This window comes from Heliangelus exortis, chromosome 11 (assembly GCF_036169615.1).
Source record: "Heliangelus exortis chromosome 11, bHelExo1.hap1, whole genome shotgun sequence".
NCBI classification, from domain to species: domain Eukaryota; kingdom Metazoa; phylum Chordata; class Aves; order Apodiformes; family Trochilidae; genus Heliangelus; species Heliangelus exortis.
Window position 1 is genome coordinate 15,510,363 of NC_092432.1, and position 15,800 is coordinate 15,526,162.

Sequence of the window (15,800 nt, forward strand, 5' to 3'; positions counted from 1 at the left end):
TGACCTGCACCAGAATAGATGGGGAAATAAAAGGGTGGCACAGGAATTATGCTCTATAAAAGGATCAGTATTGAAAAATCTGGGAAAATTAAAAAGGCATGAAATCTGCTTTTGGAGCTGTGGAGAAGGAAATGGCTACTGTTCCTGACATTGCAGATCTTAAGCAAGATGTTGATTCAAAGGAAACAAAAGAAATGAACAAGAACATCCCAGCAATTCCCTCATAAAAGAACTTCGTTAAAGCACTGCAATTTTTTTTTTTGTGTGGCGCAAAAATGCCCCAGTAAAAAAGATATTCAGGATAATTCAGGATTAAAAATAGTACTGCCAAAAATTGAGGAGTGACAGGGAGGAGTTCAGTCAGAGCTGTTGTGGCATGGCTCTGCCATGCAGTTCTGCTCACTTGTGCAGTGCAAGCCTGCACTCAGCAGGGTTACATGGAGGTAAAGCCAGGATGTCTGAGAGCAGGGAGCACCAGCCGATTCCCAGCTGCTCTGTCTCCAGGGTCTGATGATGAGTTCTTTTAATGCTGAGCTTTTCACTGGCTCTCCTAAATGTATAAATTATTTTCATTTCCTGTGATCAAATCAATAATCCATGTCTGTCCTTCACTGATAGCAACCCTCAGCTAATTCTTTCTTTTAATACCACCTTACCATATAGATAAACAGTACAGGATTTTTGTGCCTGGAGGACATCAGGAAAGGATATTTAACTGATTTATGACATGACAAAGCATTCAGTGTAATAAGACAAACCTAAGAGTGCTTTTTTCCTTTGTTTGCCACTCTTTTTTATAGGTGAAGTGTGCTTCTGCACAGTCCAAATAAGATCATGTATCACTGAAGCCATCCTTGAAGGACTTATATCCCTGCTATTAACAGTAGTGATGGCTCCCTGATACCAGTGCAATATTTTCAAAAGAAACTTGTAATTCAGTTGTTAAGTTTCCTTTAGAATACAAACTCCATCTCACTGAGGTTGCCTGCAACTTCCCAAGGGCTTTGACTCCGATTTATCAGAAGGCAGAAAAGATTTGAGTTATATTCTTGGAGGAGGGTAAATTGTTGACAGGTGAAGTGGGGCAGTTGCTACTGAGTCTCAGCCTGCCTGAAGCAGCTGAGCTTTGAATGGACAATGTGGGTTAAGTATCTGGGGGCTGAAGCTTCTCTGGCTTGGCTGCCACTTGAGTGGCTGTTGTGTGCTACCACTTGATTGATCCAGGAAGCTGGATAACAGGAATTTGCTGAGTACAATATTCTAATTAAGATCAACTGTTCTTAACAACTTCAGCTGATCAGTAAATAACAAATAAGAGCAAACAGTGTGTGCTGCTGCTGTTTATCTCCATTCTTGGAATACTGGATGCCAAAGTACCATGCTTATTAGTGCCTGTGCTGTTTGCTGGCCTTCAGTTTGCTGATGAGATCTGCTTAATTAAAAGCAGCAGGAACAAGCTGATGGTTTTCCAATCCTGTCTGAGGAGTGCTGATGAGGCAGACACTCCTCTGGCACAGAAATGCAAAGCCACCTCTCTGGAGGTCAGAGATGAGATTTTTCTCTGTGGAAGTGGAACAGCACCTTTTTTACCCAAGTCATCATCTGCAGTGAATGAGGGGTGCCTCATCCAAGACTGGTGGCTGGGAAGTTTCTTTTGTCATTTATTCAAGTGAAAGGAAAATACAGAATCTGATGGATCACCTGCTGGTCTCACCCTCAGCTCTAAGGGTGGTGCTGCTGACCATGAAAGACACGCTGGGCTTCCCACAACCATGGAATTCCCTGATATCCCTTCTGTCTTCTCAGTGACCTGCCTGTGCAGTTCCTTGTAAGATGGGTTCTACAAGAGTGATTTTCTAGAGCTTTAATTGTATTTGTTGTTTTAATTGAGACAAATTAGGTGGCAAAAATATTTGTAAGGGCTAGAAAAGGGAGGAAAACATCTTTTACTTTGCATGGGTAGGAAAAAACCTCAGAACTGTCCTAACAGCTGAAGTATTAGATTGTGCTGTGCTTTTGGGTAGTGCAGAGCCTCAAGTGAAGGATGTGCTGAGAGTAACTTGCAGCCTGTTTCCTGGGAAGTGTTTGGGGTGAGGAGGTTCCCAGCACACAGGTGCCATGTGCTCCCCAGGGCCTGCTCCAGGGGGAGGCTGCTGGCCCTGAGGCTCAGGGCAGGAGGCTGAGGCTGGGTTTTAACTTCAAGATTACCTAAGGGAATGAAAGAGGATGAGATAGCTGAACAATAAAGGGTTTTGTTTGACTGTCCCCACTTAAGCAAAGCTCCTCACCATGTCAAAATTTTTATAGAGTGCCAGAGAATCTGGTCACATGAGCCTCTTTCTGCTTGTCCCAGGGGGAATACGTGTGTGACAGTAATAACTTGAAATTTGTTTTCTTGATATAGTAATATCTGACCCTGTGTTTGAACCCTCTGTGTTTGGAAGCAGTTGTTAAAGTGTTTGTTTTTTCTTGCCTATGGATTCCCTGACATGGAAGGAATTTTGTCAAGGACAATCCTTCCCATTCTCACACTCTTTCTGCTTGCTGCTGGGAGTCAGTGTTGTGCTCCAAGCTTCTAACCTGGTTTGCTACACTTCTCTGGTTGTTAAACACTGATGGCAGATGGGGTGGTGGTGGGGGGCAATCCAGTGAATCCCCCAAAGATGCTTCTTTATCCCAGGGTATAATTACAGTACCTTGTGACTTCTGTGTTTTGGTTTTGTTTTTTTTTTTAAACTGAAACTTCAGATTATTAATTACTTCTTGATAACAAAACTGTCATTGTCTCTCTTCATCCTTTCTCTCTGTTTCCCAAGGGCAAACTCAGCACCTCCACAAAGTCCTGAGCCTTTTCTCAAAGTTGTCTGAAGTTTACAGGGCTCTTTACATTGGCTTCTGCAATCAGATTGTTGTTACTGGTATCAGTTTCATTAACAGATTCTTTTTTCCCCACCACTGATATTCCTAATGACTTTTGTTCTCAAAATATTTTTTAGGCATAAAGAAGGATGAGGTAAGGAAGGTAATGACACACTATCAGTATAAAGCTTAGCAGAGGTATGATCATAGCAGGCCCTTATTTTTAAATGGAAAGTAAAAATATGGAAGCTTTCCTCATTTCAGAAAATACTTCTGCTGAAACTGGACAACTTAGTGGACAGGAAACTACAGCAGAACTTCTGAATTGCTGTATCCGTCTGAAAGGAAATATTACAAAAATTGTTTTCTTTTTGCAGAAATGCTGAGGACAGTGTAAGGATGAAGAGTCTTGCTTTAAGCTTGATTCAAACATTGTACTTCACTGTACCAAACCCCACATCTGTTTCTTAAATAGGTGCTGCTGATCGGTGCTACTGCTCTGAAATGTCAAGATGTAATTCACAATTCCATGTCTTGCCCATCGAGGTACTTAGGTCAGTCCCAGCAATGTGCCACCTTCACATGGAAGTCATCTTCAACCAAATTTTACTACTCGGAAGTTATTCTTTTGTTATCCTTCAATTTTCTTCTTAATATTTAATCTGCAAGGACTAGCTGAATCTGCCTGGACTGGGTGGCTCTCCTAGATTGCTGCAAAGCAGGAATGTTTCAGGGTCACATCTTAAATAAAGTCCAGGTGAAAGTTGACATAAACTACTAGAGATTCACTGTATCTGATCTGAAGAGGAGAAATTCAGCTAGAGACACTGTTCTCCTGCACTTCACACACCCCTGCACATGCAACATATGATCCCTGGCAGTTCTGCAGCAGAATTTCCCACCTAGAACTGGAGCATTGCTCCTTCTCACTGCATCTGCCAGGGAATGTGGCTGGGGTGGGGCCACATGGGAACACCTGGAGAACCTCCATAGCTGGAGCTGTAATGTGCTACTGGGCTCTCTCAGCCCACCCCGGTGTCACCTACAGGCAGCTGCCTTTGTTGTTGTCAGGCTGAACCTGGGGACTCTCCTTCCCTGACACCTCTTTGTAGCTGGTGGCATAGGGAGGGCAGGGAAGTGATGAATGCCAACACACCTGTTTTTAAGCTGTTAAACACTCTGGATCAAGATGTAGCATGTTTTGACAAGGTGAGTTATCCTTTTTGAAATGTCCTTGGCTTGCTGCCTCGTTCATTCTCATGAGCTTTGTTTGTGTGAACAGGTTGCTGCTTTGATCCAGCAGTGTCATACAGTGTGTTTAAGCTTCATACATACTGTACCTGCAGGACATGCTGCAGCCAGCTAGGAAGCCCTGAGAGCACGTATTTCAGGTGCATTACAGTGCTAATCCTTCCTCTCTTTTTGGTTTAAGGTTGCTTCTGATCTGCACTCCTGGGGGGAGGACTCTGGTGTGTGTGTGTGTGTGTGTGTCTGGGTGGAGGGGAAAGGTTAAGAACTAGTTGTTTAATAAAACCTGCCAGTGTTTTGCAGTGCCTGGATCAACCTGCCATGCTTTCAGAAATGAAAACCACTTTTTTTTCAGGTTTCTACATGACTACTGGAGTGTGGTATGGCACAGTTGTGGAGCAAGTAATCAGTATTGGGTCTAACTTGACTGTTTTAGCCTTGTGTCTTGAATGAGGATGACAAGCAGATAAATTCTAGGAGTTGTTCTTTCCAAGAATAGTTAGTGACATTGTAACACCTGGTAGGAGTAGTTAATTATCCATTAGGTGACTCATAGAATCTTTTTTTCAGAATCTTTAGTTTTGGTGTTCCAGGAGTTGACAGCCTGAATGCATGGCCACAGCCTACACCTCTGCTACTGTCATGGCTTCAAGCATGTTGATTAAGGGCACTTAGAGTAATCTATAGAATGTAAATCTTCATTTAGAGGAAATACAGTTTCCATTTTTTGTGTCTGTGCTTGTATAACCTGGCTGTGATCTTATGACTGGCTTGTCCAAATGAGTGTGCATCCATAGCAATAAAATCATAAAATTATCTCCCTGATCAGACATTCTTTAACCATACTGATAATATTAATTCACTGAAGGAAAATCAGACGCTTTCCTGTCACCTTCAGAGTGGTGGTCTCAGAGATACAGGGTCACAAGCAGTCTCTTTGAGTCCCTCAGTCCTTTTCCCTTTTGAAGTTTATGATTTAATCATTGAAAGTCACTCATGGGGCAGCAATTTGCTAACCCTTGACTGGGAGTTACACATGCACAAAATTCCTCTTATTTCCAAGTTGGAGTGGAGCAATAGAGCTCAAAGTCCTCCTTTTTTGTTCAGAAGCAAGCAGAACAAGGAGAGTAATTCTGTCCACTGTACTTCTTTCAATTAAATAAACTTCCTCTCTTCTATTTTCCTTCTTTCTCAAACCAGTTCCAGCCTTCTTCAGGATCCTTTCATCATCTTACCTAAGCTGCCCCAGCTAATCCAGTGTCTGTTAAGCCCTCTGATGGTGTTAGGAAATCCACTCTGCTCTGGAATTTTATCCTAGTTATCTGCCCACACAAGACTGCTTTTCCAGGTAACTGTTAGAACTGAGCAGTGGAGCTGATTTCACTCCAAGTGTGTGAAAGGTAGATAATGAATTACCTGTTCTGTGATATGTTTCATGATTACGACAGCCTTTAGAATACTTTTCTGGTTCCATTCTTGCCTCCAGTGTTAAAAGTCTGCTTGATGAAGTTACTTGCAATCTTGAGATATTTATATCTTGTTGAGATATGTTATATGTCATGAAAGATGTGATCTGGTTTTCCATTTATATCTGAAAGGGTCCTTGTATGTAACAGCTCTCCAGTCCCATCATAGTTGGTGAGTTTCCAGCTCTCACCAGGGTCATTTCATAAAGATTTTCCCATGATACATATTTTTTTTTAGTTTGACTGAACAAAGCCAAGCCTGATAACCTGCTCTAAACTGCATAAGCATATTGCTCCAGTTTATTGGATATTTGTCATTAAACCTGGATTTGCTCCTGAGTAAAACCCAGGAAGCTGCTATATATGAGTAATGCTTTCCATTGTGTGTGTGCTCTCTATAATCTAAACCCCTTCTGTTTATTTGTGGTTTACCTGGATTCAAGTATCATAACTCACCTGAGAGTTTTCAGAAGAATACAACTGACCTGCAGAGGAGAATATGCATATCCAGACTCTGCTTATCTTGTTGGTCTGCACTGGTACCAACTTGCCAGATAAACTGGGAATACTGAAAAACTTAACCACCCTCTTCCTCAGGCTTTATTGACTGTAGGCACTTAAATCAGCAGTGCTCAAGTCAAAACTTTGAAATCTTTTCCAAGGGAAATGATAATCATAAGCAACAACTAATTTTATCATCCAGTGAAGTTACCTTCAAGTATTCAGTCAATCCAGTCAAAGCCTGGATCTGCTGTTCTTTGAGACCAGCTCCTTTTTTATAGTAGAATTTGCTCTGTGCCAGGAATGTGCTCTCTTGTTAGTGATAGTTGTAGGAACTAAACTTCTACAATAAAATAGTGTATTGGGTTTTATGCTTTACAAATAGAGTAAAATCTAGGCAAAACATGTCTGATGCATGTTTAGGACTATTAAGTGTGGATAAGTGAAGCAGGTGTATTTGGGAGAGGTTTTGGAGATGGTTTTTGTCATTCAAGGTAAAATCAGTACTAACCAATCTCTTCTACACTAGCAACAATGTAATCAAACAAGCTGATGGAGTAGGAAATAAGGAATGAAGATAATCAGAAATTCCTATTTTCTACTGGTGAGTATTCATGGTCACATTGTTTTTAGTGTTTGAGAGAATGGAATAAAATGTTTCTCATACCGTGCTATTTAAGCTTTAAGGATATGCAGTTTCAGAAAGGATGTTAGTCATTATTGGTAGGTTGCTTGAACATGGAAAATGCAAAACAGACTTAATTCCCCTTTTCATTAGAGCTATAATCTCCCCTCTCTCAGCTTTACACAGTCATGCTTGCTTAGAGCATTCCTCTACACAGCTGGGAATTGCTGTGAGGGAAAGTTAGACTCTACCTTCATGTAAAAAGGTGTGATAGGGATAACACTGCAGCAAATTATCTACTCCTGGGCAACAAATTGTTGCAGGGGAAAAGATTTCTTTAACCAATTAAAATGCTGGACTGGCTTCTCCATAAACAGCATCTGAATCCTCTTGCCCTTGGACACCATGCTTTACCTGGAGTACGTTTCATGCTGAAAGCTGGGTTTGGAATGCAGGTGTCTTAAAACCTGGAAAGCATGCAGGGAAAAGAAAGTTAACATCATGTAGGCAAAATCATCAAAATATTTTGTCAGATTTGAAATAGAGATGAAGTACATTCTGCCTAGAACTGGGTGTATTTCCACTCTAAACATGGAAAGGGATTATACCCAAATGTGGCTGGACCCCTGCACAGTCCCGTGCTTCAGACTGACAGATTGTTTTTGGTGACTTCAGTGGCAGTGGAATTAGGGCAGCTTAACCTTCTTGGGTTTTGCATGTCAGCTTCTCATCACAGGACCACATAATCTGCTGGGAAGAATGAATTCTTTAGTTCTTACCTTTGTATTTTTACTGCTCATGCTGCTCTGTGTTAAGTCCTGAAGGGCCCTGCCACTCCTGTGCTCTTGCTGCCAAGCAGCACTTGGGTGTTTCTCCTGTCATCTGGTCACTTAAAGGAGCATGGATGTTACTCATGTAGCTATGCAGAGTTTTGTCTTTGATGAGGTAAAATATAAGCTACTATACAATACAAAATAAAAGTTGAAGTTTTCAGATTAGATTTGTTGAACCTCTGCAACTACCTTGTACTACTATTCAACCAGTGCAGAATGACTTGATTTAAGCCCGAAGTGGTGAGCAGCCTGCTAATCAGTATCTTTGGCCTTTGTTAAACTGACAGGAATGGATCAATGTGGTATAAATCTGCTCATAGTATCAGTCTCTCATGGAAAAAAAATAATCTAAGTGCCTTTCATCAGACTGAGGAGCTTTTCAAGAAACTACGGCTGAATTTCTGCTTCTTTCTTTTGTATAGTAAAACTGAACAAGGCTATTTATTCTCACAGAAGCCTGTGGAATTTTTGCATATTTTAGGTAGTCTGTTGCTCTAAGGCATTTCTGTTGCTTTAGGAATGGCAAGCTGTTAAGTGCTGTCTCCTCAGTGCCTGCCTTCCACACCTCCCCCTTAAAAGCAGGGCCAGAAGTTTTTCTTTTTCAACTTCTCACTCATCCTGGCTGGATGAGGAGGGTTCCACTGCTCCTGGTGTGCAGCATCCCAAGGTGATCACCTCCTAAGGACCCCCTGTAAATCCCTGTGAAAGGTTTCCTTTTGTGCTTCCAGCCTCTTCAACCAGTCAGTGACTTTGATGAAGACCTAGAAAAAGTTTGGAATGTGTGTAGTTATTCCAGGTAGAGGTGTCTTTTACTGTAACAGCTACAGTGGACAGGCCTTGCAGTTGTACAGCATAATGATCTCTTCTGTTTACAGAAGTGTGCTGTGGTGGTCTGTGTGTGTGTACAGGCAACATCCCCACAACAAGAAGCCTCTTCAACTACTACTTAATTTAACAAAAACAAACAAACAAACAAAAAATCAGTAACAAGGACGTTAGTTTTTTTGCTGGAGAATGAGATTAATTAACTAGGAGAATGAACTAAACATTGAATTAAAGCAGCTCAGTTGCACAGGAACAGAAAGGGACCTGGCAGGTTTCACAGGTGACCTATACCCATGTGTTATCCTGAAGAATCCCCTTCCGTACCGCAGGCTTTGCCTCCCGCAGAGCCGGGCTGCCGGCAGGTGGGGCCCGGGTCCCGCCGCGCTGACCCGCGCACGCCGAACCCGACCCACTCTCGCTGTCAGACAGAAGGGTCTCGGAACGGGGAGCGGTCGGACACCCCCTGAGCCCGATGATTGTTCCGAGGAAAGTCAAACCGGCACCAGACCTCGACACGTAGGCAGGAGGCAGGAGGGTTCCTTGTGTCACAGCTTCTCCAGGCCGTGGGCAGATCCTAGGGTGTCACCTGTGAGTTGGTGGAGGAGTTGTAATAAAGCCTTGCCACAAATCAGATCCTTTCCTGTTTAAAATCGGTTTATTGCAGACAATTTTTTAAATAGCAACAGGAAACCTTCTTGGCACTGCATTTTAATTCTCCTCTGAAGCTAATCAAGGAAATAGAAGGCGTTTTGAACACAGGAAGCTAAGCAGCTAATCATACATTTGAGTGCCTGTTTCCAGGGGGGATGTAGAAGTACTCAAGTGCTGCTGAACTCCCAGCAGCACATCAGCCAGCTGCTCAATGACTGTCAAGTGCGGGCTTTATTAGAAAGGGGAGGGGGAGGATTTTCCGCCCAGTGTCAGGCACCTGCTCTCTCTCTGCAGACACCAGAGGGAGAATGGGAACTGAGATCAGGAGACTCTGAATCACCCTTTGGAAAAAACATCTCTTTTTTCACTAACTGTAGAGGAAGCCTGAAGAGACTAAATGGAAACTGAGTACCTAAAAGAGGGAAGATGCTTTATTTCACCACTGCCTGATGCTGGCTGTGGATTTAGTATTCCTGAGGCTGACTGCCGTATCTGAACTCCTTCTGTAAACTGATACTGGAGGTAGTAAGCTTTCCGTTAAAAATCTCCACTTCCTTCAATTTTCTCCATTTTTAGAGTATAATCTTTCTTTGGTATTAAAGAAAGAAGTGCATATAGTGGAGTGAAGCTCACTTTCTCTTTGGTATATAATAGATGATGTATAGTACAGTATAGCCTGGTCTGAACAGATAGCAGCTATGTGGCACACAGTCTGCTTCCAAAGGAGAGCATCCCCGTGTCTTCAGCATCTCCTACTGTGCAGCTGGCAAGTCTCATATAGCAGGGAAAGCACAAACCTTCTCCAGAACCATCGCTGAAATAGATTGGAGAGTATTTGAACCAGACCCACAGCAAGAAAATCCATTTAAATAAACTGACGACTGAAATGTTACTTGGACATTTTGTGATGTCCTGAACCTTTTTAAATATAATCACAGATATTTTTTTCTATGATTTGAATCATTAGAGGGCTACTATGAAAGTGAAGCTTAAGTGCTGTAAAATGAGCAGCAGAGAGGCAAGGCACAGACTCAGACATGTGTGTTCCCAGCTAAATCTCTCAGCAGGTTCAAAATGTTCCCCGCCCCTGTAACCCACTTGATTTGTGTTCTTTGAGCACATCTCAAATGATCAGTAAAACATGAACTTAAACTCTCCAGTGGGAAAAGACATAAAATTATTTGTCTGCTATCACTGTGTTACAGGCACGCAGCTTCAGCTGAGTCTGTATCCCAGCTCCCTGGCAGGCCTTGCTGGCTCTGTGGTCAGGATTCCTGTTTGCAGCTCGTGGAACAGTTACACTCTGCAGAGGTCCCTTCAAGTTCTGCTGCACTGCAGAACTGTGGTGAGAAAGTTCAGGGATCCCACCTGGCTCCGTGCAGTCCTGTTTGGTATCACACCTGCCTCTGCTTCTGATGTATTCCATTTCAAGGTGACTTGCCAAAACATTTTTTTGCTTTGCTGTTCCTCACTGCATCTGCATTCCTATTTCTGTTGTTTCTCAGAAGCGGTGATGGGACACTCCTGTTCTTCGCGGATAACAAGGAGCGGCCCGGGGAGGGCGGAATGGGGCCACACATTGAGACGCAGAAAGGCAGCAAAGTTCATTTCAAAAGAGCTTGTAAAACCGCAATCCCCGCTTCCTATTGCCGTCATGCTGGAAGCCTGCCAGGATCTCGAGAAGAAAAGCACCACCGAGACAATTCTGCTTTTGTCCAGCGTTTGTTAGTTAATCTGGAAACACCTCAGGACGCCTCTGTAAATAGGTATTAATCAAGAAGAAAGTAGAAGCAGGGGAAGGACGGGGAGCTGCCCGCTGTACGGGTGGCTTTGGCCACCGCTGGGAGCGCGGGGCCGGACGGGGGTGCGAGACCCCAGCGCCGGGGCAGCTGCTGCCGGGCGGGCGGGGTGGGTTGTGCCGAGGGACTTCCCCAGCGCCCGGACACAGCCCCCATACTCAGTGCCGGATCGGGTCAGGGACAGTGACTGCCGGGCGGGATCCAGTGCCTCGCCACCTCTTCCTCACTTCCTCCTCCTCTTTCCGCCTGCGGGAAGCTCTATCAGCAGCACCCTCCCCTCCATCCCTCCGCGGGCCCTGGATCCCCCTGCTCCGCCCCTCCCCTCCACCGCCCCGCGGGTGGGAGGCTCCCGGCACCGCTAGAAAAGGGCCGACCGGGGCGGACCGCAGGTCTGAGTAGCTTCGGGTGCTCCGGGCCAGTTAGTGGCGAGCGAGGGCTGCCAGAAGCAGCGAGTGGCTTCTCCTTGCCAAGGTACGTGCTCTGGTAACGGGGAGATACGGGGGGTAGGGGGTTATCAGTGAGGAGGGTTTTCCCCTGTTAGGAACTCGATACTGTTTTATCTCTGTAGTGGGATAGTTTTGTTGTGGCGAAATCCGTTTGACCGCCCTGGAGATAGTGTGCTGGGCAGAGGCTGCTTTGAACCTGTGAACTGACTGGGCTTGTGTTAGTCCTGCCTTGAATAGCATCCTGTGTGCCTTGCTTGACTGTAGTGTGTCCAAGAAGGGTGCTCATGAAGTTCTGTATCTCTGTGTGTCTGCAGGTGGATTTGTACATAAAGCTGTTCCCATTTGAGGACCTCCTGCCCTGGTTCTGTGATGTGGTTCTTAGAAAAAATTAGAGCATCACACGAAAATGGAAACCTTCTTAGCTCCTCCTACCTGGGACTGCCACCTGGCCAAAATCTGCCTGAAAAAGCCCGACTGGGGGTTGCTGCTTTTCCTAATGTTCTTACTCCTGACAGAATCCCTGAATTCTGCATTCCCCCCAGACTGACCAGCTCCAGCCTTGCTAAGGGCACCAGCCCCCACCAGGACCACAGTTCAAAGGATGCAGGTCCTAATTCTGACTACAGTCCCAGCTCTTCTTTGCCACACCTCATCCAGGTGGAGAGTGCTGAAGAGATCCCAGCTTTGGAAGAAGAAAGTACCAATTCAGACCCACAGTCCCAAGCAGCACTCTCCCTGCCTCATTTCCCCAGAGCCCCCACTTCCTATGGCTTCTGCACCTTGCTGGAGAGTCCCCATACCAGGAGAAAGGAATCCATCTTCCATGGGAACTCAAATGGTGCTCTGCCCAACCTGATGCTGTCTCGATCCAGAGCTAACACATTCAGTGGCAAGGGGACTATGTCTAACCCCATTGCCATCAGCTTTGCTTCTGTGAGGCTGCCTCCCAAGCATCTCTCTCTGCACAGGCAAGGTGCTTGTGACAGTGATACTGCTTCTTCCTCCAGTGATTCCTCTCCTTTCAGCTCCCCACTTCTCAACAGGTCACCTCCCAGATCCTGCTCCCTGATCAAAACACAAAGTCAGGAGGGATTGCTCTGCCGGGCGCTGAAAGCCAGGAACAAATCCAGCATGGCCAGGAACAATTCTCTCTCTACAGAGGAGAGCAGCTCCACTGACAACAGCCCCAGAGCCATCAGGAGAGCCTCGGAGGGGCTGCTGGCCACACAGCACTTTAGCATGTCCTGTTCTCCCATCTTTCCTCTGGAACTGACCCGCAGCCGGGAGAGGCTTGTTGGGGAGAGCACGGTGGTGATGGACAAGGGGGGCATCCTGAGGCTGTCAGCTGAGTACTGCTCAGAGAATGAAAGGCTGCGGGTCCGCCTGATCAGTGCAGAGGGTTTGTACGATGACTCTGTAGAGCCCAAAAACATAAACTGCTGTGTCACGTTCTCCCTGGTGCCAGGGAAAACACAGAAACAAAGAAGCACTGTTATCAAGAGAAGCAGGAATCCCATCTTCAATGAGGACTTCTTTTTTGATGGCATTGCAGAAGAAGAGCTTTACAGCCTCTCTGTGAGGATGAAAGCAACAAATAAAGGATGGAGCATGAAACGGGATTACACCTTAGGAGAGCGGGAGTTGTCTTTAATGAGTATGTTATCAGTGTAACACTTCAAACATTCAAACAGACTAATTTTGTCTTTTGGAAGCTTTCTACTAAATAAAGTTCTGGGTTGACTTCCTTTTTTTTTTTTAATTTGTAAAAAATACTTGGAATTATCATGTTGCTTGGTATTACTTTCATGGTGGTGTGCCTTATTCTGCTGATTAATGCTTTAAACTGTGCTATATTTGCTGTTAAGTTAAAAGATGTCTGTGGAGGACACCTTCTACCTGTAGAGTAGGAGAGGAGAGCAGAAGGGCTGGTTTACCTTTATTCCAGAGCAGTAGGCAGTTACCACGTCAAAGCTGTGCTTGTTGATGGCTTTCAGGGTGTGGAAGGGTTGTTTTTCACTGGTCCCTAAGCGGGTACACAGAGTGTGCACTCTGTAGGTGCTGAACCCTGCTGCAGCTCCCGGGTAGCACATCAGTGACACAGAACATTTTGACAGCACTCACATTAACAGAAATCAATGTTTTATGGGATACTGGGTCTGAGGAGGGAGAGGGAGAGTTAGTGTGTTTGGGCATCAGCCCTTCTGCCATGGGGGTGGGGGATTTGGACCCCCAAATCAGATCTAAGCTTGTGTTGAGGATAACAAGAACAGCTTCTGAGCAGCAGCTGAAAGCCCCTGCAGGCAGGGCTCTCTGTGTCTCCACAGACATATGTTGACAGCACCGAACAGTGAGGTGGCTGCTGGCCGGAGGCACTATGGAGCAGGTGATTGCTGTAGCACAGTTAGCATCTTCATTTATTTTTCCTTTCCATGGCTGATTTTACAGCTGTCAGGATGAAGATGCCAGGTAATTGTGTTGTGGTTAGGAATGTGCCCTGGAGCTCTAACCTTCAGCAATTCACCTATTGATTCCTTTCTGAAACTGAACCAGATAGGATAACATCAATGCAGCAAGGGCAAAAGATAGCTTGAGATCTGTGAGTTTAACTCCTGCTTCAGGTAATCACTTGCTGCATACCTTGTTCAGAACCTTGTAATAAAATTAGGATAATCTTACTCTGTCTTGTACTAGCAAAAGGTGAGTGGCTGAGGCTCTTGCTTTAACACCATGAGAAATGCAAAGGTACAGAGTTCCTGAATGCTTGAGGCCACCTTTCCCTCTGTTCTTTTTTTTTTTTTTTTTCCATTTTTTTTTTCTTTTAGCTGAGGTAGACTGGGGGTTATGTAAAACAGATAAACTAGAAACTGTAGCTCTGCAACTAGGAGGGGGCAGAACATCTGTCCAGACCTGTTGCTGCCTCCCTTGATTAAGTTGCAGGCTTCATTATGTGAAGGTAGATAAGCCTTAATGGAGGAGCAATCCACACAGGCCTGGGGCACAGAAAAGGAAGATTTTCTGTGTTCCCTGTGAGGCAGTAGAAACAGCCTTGCTTGTGCCAAACTTACAGTCTAAAAGCTCTTTCAGAAAGATTTCTAGCAGATCCTGCCCTGGGCTTGCTCCGGCAAGAGTTTAACTGCCTGCAAATCATGGGACTATTCATGGAAGGTCTGGTGTTGCTTAGCCACTGAGTAATTTGATTATGCTTCAGATCTAAGTCTCCCAAAAAGGGGGGATTTCTGAGGGCAGAAAATACCCATAGGATATTAACTGTGACCACAAGTGCTCAGAAATGCCCACTGCCAATCCTTAATCCAGCTCACATCAGATGCTTCTAAAAACAGAATCCTCATAAAAAGGACAGATTGCCCAGAGGAAGGGCTGGGTATTCTCCCAGGAGCTGTAAAATAAACAGAATAATAATCCCTTTGTGCCCAAGGAGAGAATTAAAGGCACTGTCACAGCGTGCAGCTGCAGGTGATGCAGTGACACTTGCATCTGTGAATCCGGGCAAACGTCCTATAGGGGAACACTTGAAGGAAGTGGGGAGAAGTGCAATTAGAAGACATGAGTTCAAGAAAGGATCAATAATGTTGAAAAAAATTAAGCCTATTTAACTGATTATTGCATGAGGTCTCAAGAAGGAAGGCAGAGGCTCCCTCTTCAGGCTCATCCACTATAACATCTTTAGTACCTGGGGCTTAAGATCTCTCACAGGTACACCCACATGGAGAAAGGCTGAGATAATACAGGAAGGAGTTACATGTGTCAGAGAATCATGTACAGTAACTCTACAGCAGGTACCCAACTACCCTGTGATAAGTGCCATGCCAGTGCTGCACTGCAGGGACACAGAGTGGTGGAAGGGCTGAAGCTGGAAGGGGTCTCTACTGGGAGACTCTACTGCCTGACTCTTGCTGATTGCCCAAGACCATGTCCAGTGGGGTTTAGAGTGTCTCAGGACAAAGGCTCCACAGTCTGCTTGGGAACCCTACTCCAGTGTTTTACCATCCTAACAGTAAAAAAGCTTTTCTTTCTGCGTAAGTGGAACATCCTGTATTTCAGTTTGGGCTCGTTGCCTCCTGCCCTGTCACTGGATACCCCTGAGAAGAGCCTGGCTCCAACCTCTTCACTCCCTCCCATCAGATATTCTTACATATCAATGAGATCTTCCCTAAGCCTTCTCTTCTGCAGGCTAATGGGCATAGTGTTGTTACTGACATAACAGAGAAGAGCTTGTAAAGTCTCCTGCTTCATCAGGACAGGAAAGAGTTAAGTCCTTGGAGAAAGTCCTCCTTCCTGTGATAGGAAAAGGTCTCCAGCTGAGCTCATCTAGTTGGGTAAAGAGGTGAAAGCTTTATTCTCTGTTGGTTGAAAGAAAAGGAAGCTGTTTTTAATGCTCCTTAAACAATGACTTATTTTAGAGGAAGGCTCTTTACAGAAGGTGGGTGATAGGTCTGTATGCTAGGGGGTTATTGCTTCTTCAGTAGGAAGCAGCAGTAGACTTGCAGACCTCATTCAAAAGCAGAGTGTAAGATTGGGAAGGACAG

The 15,800-nt window shown here is 44.8% G+C and overlaps 1 protein-coding gene across 3 annotated transcripts in view; it reads left to right on the forward strand.

The window, feature by feature from the left end:
- LOC139801090 (C2 calcium-dependent domain-containing protein 4C-like) overlaps nucleotides 1–12,998 on the forward strand; it is a 28,073-nt gene extending 15,075 nt beyond the window's left edge. For 2 of the 3 annotated variants that reach the window (XM_071754907.1, XM_071754908.1), the window contains one exon: nucleotides 11,568–12,998. In XM_071754907.1, the coding sequence (XP_071611008.1) occupies nucleotides 11,623–12,924 (1,302 nt within the window). In that variant the 5' untranslated portion in view covers nucleotides 11,568–11,622 and the 3' untranslated portion in view covers nucleotides 12,925–12,998. Of the gene's footprint in view, nucleotides 1–8,886; nucleotides 11,279–11,567 lie in introns of those variants that run through there. The other variant, XM_071754906.1, reaches the window with a different exon arrangement.
- Nucleotides 12,999–15,800: the final 2,802 nt, after the last annotated feature.